Source organism: Camelina sativa, chromosome 3 (genome assembly GCF_030686135.1).
Source record: "Camelina sativa cultivar CO46 ecotype springtype chromosome 3, ASM3068613v1".
NCBI classification, from domain to species: Eukaryota; Viridiplantae; Streptophyta; class Magnoliopsida; order Brassicales; family Brassicaceae; genus Camelina; species Camelina sativa.
The window spans coordinates 16,289,032-16,300,853 of NC_141882.1; the positions used below are offsets into that span (position 1 = coordinate 16,289,032).

Here is an 11,822-nt window from a genome sequence, read left to right on the forward strand (position 1 = left end):
ATGGATAGATGGGTGATTGACTCACTCAATCAGTGGGATAATCGACTCGCTCGATCAATGAACGAATGAAGGATGTTGAATCACTCAACAAACTTAATCCGCATGATTCTGATCATCTGTCACCTTTGATCATTTTATTCTTTACAAAGAACTAAAGAACAAAGCAATACAAAGACTCAAACTTTGTAAAGAAGAAAACGTTTCTATTACTTTAAAATGATCAAAGGTGTTTTACATTGAACGAACTAATGAGCATATATAGGATCAAGTAGACGTTCTAGTGTTCTAAAACAAGAAATAAATCACAACAATTAATGAAAATATGATTGTTGGACCATTAAGTGTAGAATCAGTCCAAATAAGGCAAGAAGATGTGCCTTGTACCTTGTTAACTTGGGGAGGAAATAGTGACGTATTGGAAGCTTCTTAGGTACTTGTGGAAACTCGAATATGCACAAGAATAGATTAGGAAGTAGTCGTTGTGCGTTGATGACAATCGGGTCCGAAAAAGGCAAGTAGTAATAAGATTGAATCCGCATGATCCAATGGTTATTATTGCTGGTGAAATCCTCCAAATATTCTCTGGTGGCTGTAGAGGTTCTCTTGGTTTCCATATGTAGCTTTGGGACACATCCAAGTAAAGGTAAATGAAAGTTTCCTTATCTGGCTCCAAGTAGATGAACGAACATGATTCAAAGGGTGGTTTGGACTTGGGTCTTCTCTTGGGTTGTTCTCCATGGGCTGAAGACTTGTGGTGAATCAAATAGGTGTGTTGGCTTCCTCTAGGGCTGGTCCAAGTGTCAAAAGGCCAAAACTCTTCATAGCTTGCAATGATGTCTGATTCATCTGCGAGTAGTTCAAGTCCATCAGCGAGTAGTTCCGCATGTCTGTCAGCGAGTAGTTCAACATGTCCACTGAGTATTCTAACGAGTACTTCAACTATGACTTTTTGTGTCATCTTTGAATCAGATGGATGGTAAGTGATTCCTTGATGATTTGGTGTTTCCTCATTAAAAACCTTTTTAGGTAAACCCTGTGGGAAAAACCCTAGACAAGGGAAAAAGAGTGCAATAGTCATATCCCAAAAATGAGGTAATTTAACTTGCTGATGTTTGATCCCTCTTGAACCATTGGACTCTTTAGGGTTAATTTTATGATGATTAATTAACCCTTCTCTTTGTCTTGATTAGAACTCTATTTGGGAAAATATTCTCCAAGATGCTCTTGGTGGGAAAAGAGTTCTGATCAAGATAAAATTCATCTAAATTTATTATTTATTACAAATCATAAGAATTATTACAAATGAAATTTTACCATACATAATTCTTTTGGACGATATTAGATTTTTACTATATACATTTTTCTATGCTCCTTCTCCATTCTTCGTTTTTAATTAATTATATGTAAAATTTTGGCGAACTGTTATAACTGTACATCACTAAAAATTTCTTGTAAATGTTCCTTTATTAATTTATATAATTTAACAAATCACGATATTTGGAACTCGAATCCTAAAACTCTTGATTTAGAAGCATTAATCAACTTTTGATCGATGGTCAAAGAAGCTTTCATGTTACAAAATAAAAACTTCAAAGACTTTTTTTTAATGTTCGATTGTAGTATTTAAATATGCATAAATGTTACAAACAAATTCAATCCACCGTTCTTCCTTAACATTTCAATATAATACTCAAGACCTATATTTGTTCTTACAACCATCAAATCAAATAGGAGGCGTCCTCACCCCGGTCTTAAATATGCATAAAGTAGCATTTTTCTTTTCTTTTTATATATAAAAAAAAATTGGCATATACTGATTCTAATTATTAGGTCGTACCCAACAAAAAAAAAGATTATAATTATTAGGCTGTTGACTACGTTGAATGTATGACAACAACAAGGTAGCTGATATGTCGGGACGGCTGCAATTCCTTCTTTCTTTATTAGTTCTTTCTCGAGTGGAGGAAAACAAAAAACAGACGAGAGAGAAAGACAGAGAGAGAGAAAGCGAGAGAGAGATGGAGAATCACACGAAAGACTCGACCATGAATGTTTCATCTCTTAACTGTATCGATCTATCCAACGATGATCTTCATAACTCAGTTGTTTCCCTCAAACAGGTTTTGTCTCCACAATCTCAATTTTTTTCGATTTTGCCTGTTTTGATCATTAATTTAGAATCATTAAAAAAAAATAATAATAATATTGATTCCATGATATTATGGGTAATTTTGGGTTTTAGGCATGTTTGGATTGTGGATTTTTCTATGTGATCAACCATGGGATAAACGACGAGTTCATGGACGATGTTTTCGAGCAGAGCAAGAAGTTTTTTGCTCTTCCTTTAGAGGAGAAGATGAAAGTGTTGAGAAACGAAAAGCATCGAGGCTATACACCTGTTCTTGATGAACTTTTAGATCCTGAGAATCAAGTCAATGGTATTATTGGTGGTCACCTCTCTTTGCTTTAGTTTCAAAGGTGTTTTAATTATGATTGATTTGATTTGATTGATGTTGAATTCATTTTTGGGGGTGTGTTTAGGGGATCATAAAGAAGGTTATTACATTGGAATTGAAGTTCCTAAAGATGATCCTCATTGGGATAAACCATTCTATGGTCCGAACCCTTGGCCTGATGCTGGTTAGTGTTTTCTTTCTTTCTTTCTTTCTTTCTTTCTTCTCTGTTGATTTTGTTCATGGCACTTTCTTTGAATAAACTTTGATGTGTTTTTGGTAGATGTTTTACCCGGTTGGCGAGAAACAATGGAGAAATATCATCGAGAAGCATTGTAAGTCCTCATCTTTGGTTCGCCCTTTTAGTCAAATTTCGTTGGCTTTTAGTTGAAACATTTCATCTGTTTTGTTGACAAATCTGAAAAATGCTTTTTGGTAATGGTCAGGAGGATTTCTAAGGCTATTGCAAGATTATTGGCGTTAGCACTGGACTTGGATGTGGATTACTTCGATAGGACGGAAATGCTTGGGAAGCCTATTGCAACTATGCGTTTGTTGCGCTATCAGGGTGATGTATTTTTCTTATGAAGAGATCACAGAGCATTACTGTTTCTTAAGGTTTTGTATAATCAACCGTTGGCTTCTTCTGTTATCTTTAGGGGTTTCTGATCCCTCAAATGGAATATATGCATGTGGAGCACATTCTGACTTCGGGATGATGACTCTGTTAGCCACAGATAGTGTAACGGGACTCCAGGTATTAAGCAACACAGATTTGTTAGTCAGGTTAGTTAGTTATGTAATTTGCTAAAACTTGATGGCAGATATGCAAAGATAAGAAGGCGACGCCTCAGAAGTGGGAATATGTACCGCCAATTAAAGGGTATAACTAAAAACCTTTCTAGTGGTTCATTGGTTCCATCATCATCTTATGAACTTTGTATCCTATATGTGTTCAAGTCTGAGCATCTGATCAAAACTCAGTGAGAATATGGTGGATTTATTTGATTTATCTGTCTCCAGGGCATTTATTGTGAATCTTGGCGATATGCTGGAACGGTGGAGCAATGGTTTTTTCAAGTAATACTTCTAGCTTTACAAGGGATTGTGATTTTGAAGTAAATTTTTCTAGCTGACATTTTTCTCGCATATATTGTGACCTTACAGATCCACATTACATCGGGTTCTTGGGAACGGTCAGGAACGATATTCAGTAAGGCTCTTACTACACTCATCTGTTTCTGATCTTTATAATCTTGCAAGGTTATTAGAGAGGGTTTTTGCTTTTTAGCCATATGCTTAATGCTTGCTTGGTCATAATATTCTCAACAGTTTAGTTTTGTGTTTGACATATATAACATCAATGTTGCATCTAATGTTTTCTCAACGCAGATTCCATTCTTCGTGGAACCGAATCATGACTGTCTAGTGGAGTGTCTCCCAACATGCAAGTCAGAAAGCAACCTGCCCAAGTAAGACTTCAGCTAGTTCTATACCAAGACCTTTTGAGTGGTAACAACTGTGGTTAAAAATTGTTAATGGTTTTGATGCATGTATAGATATCCACCGATCAAATGTTCGACGTACCTCACCCAGCGTTACAAGGAAACACATGCGGAGCTAAGCATCTACCACCAACAAACATGAATGCTCTTTTCAATCAACAGTAGGAGGGAGTCTTAACAAAAAAAAAAAAGTAAATTAGTGTTCGTTGTTACACTCTTGGATGTATGCTCAAAGCAAAGTCCTCGTAGAGATCGTAATATAAGTGAAGTTTACGGAACACCCCTTCCATTTATTGGCAGGGATACACATGCTTATGTATTGTTTTAATCTTTGTATCTTATACACAGTCTTTTTAACATTCAAAATCAATACTAGCCACACTTGTTGACTCATGGGTTTAGGAGATGTTATAATGAGACCAAAGAATGTAAACTAACAAGTTTGGTCGCCGCTCATGGGATAACACCTTCATCTCGTTGGTGTGGGCGATCATTAACCCAAATTGCGTTATAGGGTTCACTAGAAGTGATGCACAAAATCCATATACGACTTTCTCCTTTGCATTTTGGTAATAACCCTTTGCCAACTGAGAAATGTTTGATTTTCATAGTTTTGCTGGAAAAGGTAGAGCAGTCTCCTTATTCAGGTAAAAAAAAAGACACAAAGGCCGGGTAACAGAGAAGATAAACAGAGTACTGCTTCTGTCTAGATTAAGAGCTAGCTTAGAGATACATCAGTTTCACTAATTCGAACCGAGCACTTCGAGAAGTTATCAAACTCGGTGTAGTCACTGTCAGAGATCATTGTCTTGGACCATGACTTCCTTGCTGTTCTGATCCTCATTGCTTCCTCCTGTAAACACCACATATGATAACAAGAGGGAAATAACTTTAATCATATGAATAGGAAGATGCAAAAACCAGCAAATTTGAGTTGCTTTAAGCAAAGGATACCTCAGAGATGGGTTTCCTCTTCTTTTCTTGCGTCTCCTTCTTTGCTTTCACTCTCTGAGCTTCAGCCAACAAAGGCATCCTCTTTGCGGTCTTAGCATATGGATTAAGCTTAACCATCACATTCAAATTCTTCAAAGGATTCTTCGTAATCACTCGTCTCTTCACTTGCTTCTTCATTGGCTTCACAACACTCTCTGAACCTCATCAGAGTTTATAATCCTAGCAAGATCAGCATTAAACATTTTCGTCCGTGGCGAAACATATCCTTTCTTCTTCTCAAAGAAACCGTAAATAGACTCAACCCTCTTAAACGCAGACCTACCAAGATGACCACCAGTAGCTAAACCCAACAAATTCAACCTCGTCACATTACAAAATGTCAACTCCAGGAATCTTCCTAAATGCCTTTAACCAGAAACGATCCTTCAGTATCATAAACTATCAAGTATCAATGGACCTTTCCCAGAATATGTAACGACGATTCCTCATTTGGCCTTCTCTGCGTCAGCGAAAGCACCTATCCGCTTCAAAACCTTAACCACTTGGGAAGTTCCCTCAATAGATTCAATAAAATAAAATCACTAACTACAAGTGGCAACTCTGGAACACTCGCGATCTTGTGACCACGAGCCATAACTAAAGACGAAACCGCGGTAGCAGCGACTGCGGAAACAAGGGCGTGCGTCTTCATATTGACATTAACACGACGATGCAACCGTCGCAAGATTTTAGTCGGAGAAAACATTCGGCCACTACGACACATGTTTCCGTAAGCTGCTTGACCAGCACGGTATGTACCACCAACTGAAACACGAGGGATATGCGAAATGGCATGACCTAAGGTTGACAGCTGTGGTAGGAGATTAAAGGACGTGAGGCGGCTATGGCAGCGAGTCTTTTCACATTGGCATTTGTACGGTTCTTCCGTCGCCATACTTTAGTCCGAGGCTCGGAGCAATATTTGGAGGCCATTTTCAGATGTGAGACAAGACTAGTGGTGTCTTTTAGGGTTTTTTTTTTAATTAAAAAAAAATCTCACAAGACTACTTTTAAAGCCTTATATAAATGTGTTTACTGATTAGGTTTCCTTAAAAAAAGTACTTGATTTTATAAAAGTTTTTGAACTTAAATAAGAAAGTTATAAAGCAAGATTTGTACTCAAAAGAGAGAGAGGTCTGGATGGTAAACTGTGGGAAAAAAAAGTACAAACTAAGGTATTCGATATTCCAAAGAAAAGGAATAGAGAATTTCCAGGTAAAAATATGGAAGATACAAAAGTGTTAACTAAAAGATCATTTGACAAGTCTCCCTCTCGAAAACACACATGCGTAAAAGCTTGACTGACAAATATTTAGTATAACTATACATTGTGAACATTTAAAAGTAGTTTCACTGGTTGACAAGTTTGCTATCTAATTTTACATGACGTAATGCGTCTGAATGATTTAGAAGGTATATATTTATTTTTCTTCGACAAGTTGCCTATAAGGTAGTTTTAATGGAACTACTTGTCCATATTAAAAAAAAAAAAAAAAAAAAACAGTGCCCGACCCCTTCAATATTTGTTGTTTAAAATTTCAAATAATTTTACGTAAACATGTGCAATTAAATTGATATGAAATGGTTTATAAACAACGATCTTGACAATTTAGAGTACGCAGCTCTAAAAGAATTAAAACATTGGTATCTCGAACCCTGGCCTGATAGGACATAGTTATCTACAAAATATGAATGTAGAGTTTTGCGTTTCTATATATGTTTTATAACGGGGGATTAAAAATAAATAAATTAGCAGACGCTTTACTAAATCAAATTGGAGAAGAGTTTATCAATAGGATGAATACAAAGATAAATATTTATAATTTATATTTGATTAATTCTATACTTTTATCTTTTGGGCAAACAATAATTTCATACTATAATTTATCAAAGAAAAGTCTAAATTTGCTTTCAAGTAAGTGTGAACATTAAACATCAACAAGAATTTTTGTTTTTTTTTTGTTTTTGGGTCAAACTAAAAACAACATCGAAAATTTGTGTCTTAAATCTTTTGTTTTAGCGCAAACAATTATGAATTCAATGCATACTAAATCTGGATTAGCATACATTTTACGTTACCACTAAACTGCAAGCTCAAGGAATCAATCACAGTACGTATAAAAATGACTTTGCAACCTCATTAATTATATATATCTTTTCTTTCTCTTTCTCATATCGTTGTTAATCAAGAATCTCTCTAACTTTCACGTACCAAAAACACTAAACTGATCTAGTCATGATCTATATGTAGCAATCGATCTAAAATGAAAGAATCAAGAATGCATCATAAAATACACAATCAAGAACAATCTAATCTAACAAATCTACAACACTCTCTTATTGTCCCTTCTTGTGCCCATTATCAAACCAAAAAAGAAACCACTTTTGTTCGTCTTCTTCTTCTTCTTTCTCTTCTCATCATCCACTTTATAAGCCACAGATCGGCTTTTCGTCATCCACGAAATCCCTTTTTCTCTTCTCCCGCTGCCTCCAGCCATAATCAAGTACCGTCGGCGATCAAGAAGAGGAGAAGGACAAGAAGAGACGGATGAAGAGCAGTAAGAAGAAAGAGAGGAACTAGTTGAGGAAGAACACAAGATTTGACGCGATCTTGGTCGACGTGAAGAAGCTGCTTTAATAAAAAGAGAGAGCCTCTCGTTAAGACAAAGGGAACAAACACCAGGTGATTGTCTATGCTTTGGGTGCTTCTTGCAAAACACTGCGTGTTTGATCTTATCGTCTGCCTTGTTCTTGTTACTTGACCCTCGTCTTATTCCGAGCAAGCTCGTGCTTAAGCTCGCCATTTCTTCATCTATTTGGGTAGGTAAGTAGTAACATGAAATGTTTATATAATTTTAATAGAGAGAAGAGAATGATTTGGTCGTGGATGGTTCATTGGAGGTATCTAGGGATCTTCCGGGAAACTTTGGAGATGGGCCTTTTGAAAGATTTATTTTGTTGACAGGTCGTGTGGGTCGGGAAAAAGGAGATTTAACGGTTGGGATGAGTGGAACAGATTAAGTGACGGATGAGATTGAGTGTAACAGGTCAGTTGAAATGACTAGAAAATTCCAAGTCTGGTAGGCGCGCGCAGAAAGTCCCAAATACTTGTGTATTTCATATACACACTCATTATATTAAAATATATATGATTTGTACGTCCACAGAATTTGTGTTATTTCATTCCGATGTCATTACAGTTATACAAAAAGTACTCACAACCCATTACGTACTTACAAAAAAATGCCATAACGTTTAAAAAACAAAAAAAGCTTTAATCATGTTGACATGTTGTATCGATCCAAGGAGAGAAGGTTTACTCATGAGGAATTGTATTTTATTAATAACATCAATATTGCATTTTATTTAAGAGAAAATTAAAATGATGCCTAACTTTCATATGCTTTATTTCTTATTTAAACAAATTTCATTGTTTCTATTTAGTCATTAAATTAAATTTCAATTCTTTGTATTCTCATTTACATCTCCTTAATACTTTATTTATAGTGTTTCTTATAGTTTTTGTAAAGTTGTAAAGAGAAAGTAAACATGATCCAAACTAAATCTATTAGTAAACCGAACCAAACTTAAACCGAAATACCCATTCTTAGTCTACAATGAATAGTGATCTCAAGTTCTCAACTGCTCGCTAACACACCATCTCCCTCAATTTATTTCTCCCTTAATGCAACACTTATGTTGCTGGCGCCATGTTTACTTCCTTTTTCTCAAGGTTGATGCATCCTATTTCTCTTTCAAAAAAATCTATTAGAACTATATATATATTTTGCTCTACCTAAAAAAATGTATTTTTAAGGGTTTTAATTTAAAATTTTGGGTTTGAGTTTAATATTTAGAGTTTAGGGGATGTTTTTAAGGTATATGAATTAGTTTGAAAGTTTAAAGTTTAGTTTTACTTTTTTTGGTTTGAAAAAAGAAAATAAGTGATAGTTTTTTTTGAACAAAAGATATACTAGTATTTTTGAGGATTGCCCTTAATTTTGTATGTATTTTTACTTATGTAAAGTACAATACATAAATTATAATTGGTTTGGTTCAGCCTGGTTACACACAATAAAATAATTTTTTAGTCTGGTTATGAATGAAAAAGGAAAATTTCACCAAACACTCCGAAGAAAGATTTTTTCTCACAGTTTGACAAAGTGAAAGATAGCTTCTACAGATTAGCCATCTCTTAAAAAAAGACAAACCTATCCTTGTAAGTTGTAACTAGCCAATTCCAGTTCTGTTGTGTAACCTAACCAATGCACTGTTACAGTTAATTAAAAATATTTATTTAATAACCATCTGATGCACTGTTCAATTACTTTTAAAGGTAAAAACAAATTAAAAAGCAATGTTCAAAAAATCGGCGTCAGCGTTAGTTGAGGCGGCGAGTATACTTTGGGTAGGGGTTTACCGCTTCGAGTTGGTGGTAATCGGCCAAACAAATCGGCTAAAAAAGTTTTCTTTCTAAAATTCATTTTTTTGTATCGTATTACATGGATGAAAGATAAACTTGTGTTATTCTTGTTAAGATCTGTCTGAAAACGATGAAAATAGAGAAAAAACCGAAAACGTGAGAAGAAAAAAAACGCAGGAACCATGGCGGCGTTAGAGTTTTTTGAGGAAGAAGATGAACACAGTGAAATGACAAATTTGTCCTTCTCATTTAAGTGATTTTTTTTTTCCTCTTCTAGCATCGAGTCGTGGTCTGGACACTATTTAAAACTCTTTTAACCACTACACTACTTCAACTTTCGATGGATATATGTAACTTTAATAGTATATAACCTAATAATTTGAAAAAGTAATGATATATCCCCTAATTTGAATAAAGCAATTTGGGAATTGAATAATGTTTTACAATTGGTGTACCCAAAATTGGAAATTTGGTACACACTATATTTTTCATTTTTGTTGTGTACATATAGCATAATAGGTTCGATGCTATGTACATAAATTGTTTCTTCGATGTTATGTACGTGTATTGGATATGAGAAATTTGGGACACATTCATTATTGTTGTTTAGGTACATTGTTAGTAAATTTGATGGTTTGAGAATCTGTTTTATTGTTGTTGTGTACGTATAATGGCGATTGTTTGTACATACATCAGAAAATTAAGTTTTGATTGATAAAATGTCTTACAATTCATTCATACTTTACAGAAATTGGTAGGATGGAACCGGAAGACGAAGAGAATGTATCTCCAAGGAGATCGGATTTACCGAGGAGATTATTTGCTCAAGACCAATACCCTCTGAAAACTAAGATCAAGGCATATTCTATGCCGGAGTATCTTGCTACAATAGCAAAAAGTGATGAAAGGAATAAAAGGAATGGAAAATCTGTTAAAGTATCCATTTGGGCAGCTTTTTTGTGTCCCTCCGAACAAGTCTTCATTTTCAGGGAAGCTTATTCATGTATTAGTTTGCCGTCAGTTGGTGACCAAAAAACAGCATGAGATACGTATGGTTTTTGGTGGTTATCCAATAAAGTTTCCATGCCTTCTTCAATTTCAAGAAGAAAGATAATTTCATCTGCGACAAATTCCTCCTCGACATCGTCAATGGAGAAGGCATGCACCATGAACCTAGGTTGAAGTGGCTTAAAGATGTTGATGTCATATATGCTCTAATGAACTGGAAACAAGAGCATTGGGCTGAGTGGGACAAGGGATACTGTTGTGAAGACCCGTATGCAGCCAGTAATTGAGATGACACCATTTCTACTTCACTCAGTAATCGACAAAACTTACCCTGTCGCTCCGTTATAATGTAAAAATGTATAATCATAAAAGTTAAAAAAGAGGAAAGGTAAAAAGGAAAAAAGAAAATATATTTATATTAATTTTACTTTTTTTTGTTGATCAAATAAATGTGAATAAAATTAGAGTGAGATGATTAGTTAATTAATTTTTGTCACACAAACATACTAATTCTTTAGTAAAAAACAGTATATCTCGTAATGATCAAAATTTATTTATTATATCTTTTTTACGTGAATAAAAATAATAATAAAAAGTCCTCTAAGTTGGTTTATTTACAAACTGTAAAACTGCCATTTCAAGTTTTATAGATTATATCTTAATTACTTCGGACTAAACTTCATAAAAAAATCAAAGGATTCAGAAAACTTTCTTCATTGTTGTTGTGTACGTAGATTATGATATCTTCGATGCAACATACATTTATTTGTTTCATTGGTGTTGTGTACATATATTGGAAAAGAGAAATTTGGTACACCGATTTATTTGTGTCATTGTTGTTGTGTACGTACACTGTAAGTAAATTTGATGTTATGTACATGTATTTATTATATTATTGGTGTGTACGTATATTTGATTTTGTTTAATATATGTGATGTATGTACATCAAAAACTTAAAGTATTGATTATATACTAAAGTGATATAATATAATAAATAATTTTTTTTGTAGTTACTTAGCAACTAGACTTCATAGAATTCGGTTACTCAAGGGAAGAAACATAACTAGATCATGTTTGGTTTTTCTTGTTTAAAGGGTATAATTATCCAAAAATCGGCAAGTGGCTAATATGTGAACCCTAAACGTAAAATGTAACCACTTCGCGACTAATCCAAATTACAGAAGCTCCAATCCTAGTGGCACAATAGTTACTAAAAACGAACTCCTTAGCGACTACATAACAAGAGTCTTAACTTAGTCGCAATAATAAAAGACTAATTTGCGACTCAACAACCACTACAATAAAACAGACTTCACAACCCTTTTGGGACTAATAGGTTTTCCGTAACAGTCGCTAAACCCAGACTCTACAATGAATCTCAAAACCGTTGCAAGCATAAGACTATTATATATAGTCACCAAATTGTCCTTAAGTAGACTT

General features: G+C 34.6%; 2 protein-coding genes and 1 pseudogene across 2 annotated transcripts; 1 reads left to right on the top strand and 2 right to left on the bottom strand.

Annotated features, from left to right (window-relative positions):
* The first annotated feature begins 1,790 nt into the window (after positions 1 to 1,790).
* LOC109124779 (kihadalactone A synthase LFS-like) lies at positions 1,791 to 4,351 on the top strand. Its single transcript, XM_010501712.3, has 11 exons — positions 1,791 to 2,120; positions 2,243 to 2,438; positions 2,542 to 2,640; positions 2,737 to 2,788; positions 2,900 to 3,021; positions 3,113 to 3,210; positions 3,278 to 3,336; positions 3,477 to 3,533; positions 3,621 to 3,666; positions 3,846 to 3,925; positions 4,013 to 4,351. Exons 1-11 carry the CDS (start codon positions 1,884 to 1,886, stop codon positions 4,098 to 4,100), a joined length of 1,134 nt encoding a protein of 377 aa, XP_010500014.2. The 5' UTR covers positions 1,791 to 1,883; the 3' UTR covers positions 4,101 to 4,351.
* Positions 4,352 to 4,676: 325 nt separating this feature from the next.
* On the bottom strand, positions 4,677 to 5,846 carry LOC104777449 (large ribosomal subunit protein uL4z pseudogene; annotated as a pseudogene).
* A 1,229-nt stretch (positions 5,847 to 7,075) lies between these two features.
* LOC104777450 (protein SALT UP-REGULATED GENE C-like) lies at positions 7,076 to 7,819 on the bottom strand. The gene has a single exon (XM_010501714.3). It carries the CDS (start codon positions 7,753 to 7,755, stop codon positions 7,276 to 7,278), a length of 480 nt encoding a protein of 159 aa, XP_010500016.2. The 5' UTR covers positions 7,756 to 7,819; the 3' UTR covers positions 7,076 to 7,275.
* Positions 7,820 to 11,822: the final 4,003 nt, after the last annotated feature.

Excerpts from the sequence above, each read along its gene's own strand:
- LOC109124779 (XM_010501712.3), top strand. The coding sequence starts at position 1,884 with ATGTATGACAACAACAAGGTAGCTGATATGTCGGGACGGCTGCAATTC. Across the intron at positions 2,439-2,541 it reads TCCTGAGAATCAAGTCAATG|GGGATCATAAAGAAGGTTAT; the intron begins GTATTATTGGTG and ends GGGTGTGTTTAG. Across the intron at positions 3,534-3,620 it reads TGGAGCAATGGTTTTTTCAA|ATCCACATTACATCGGGTTC; the intron begins GTAATACTTCTA and ends GTGACCTTACAG.
- LOC104777450 (XM_010501714.3), bottom strand. The coding sequence starts at position 7,755 with ATGGCGAGCTTAAGCACGAGCTTGCTCGGAATAAGACGAGGGTCAAGT.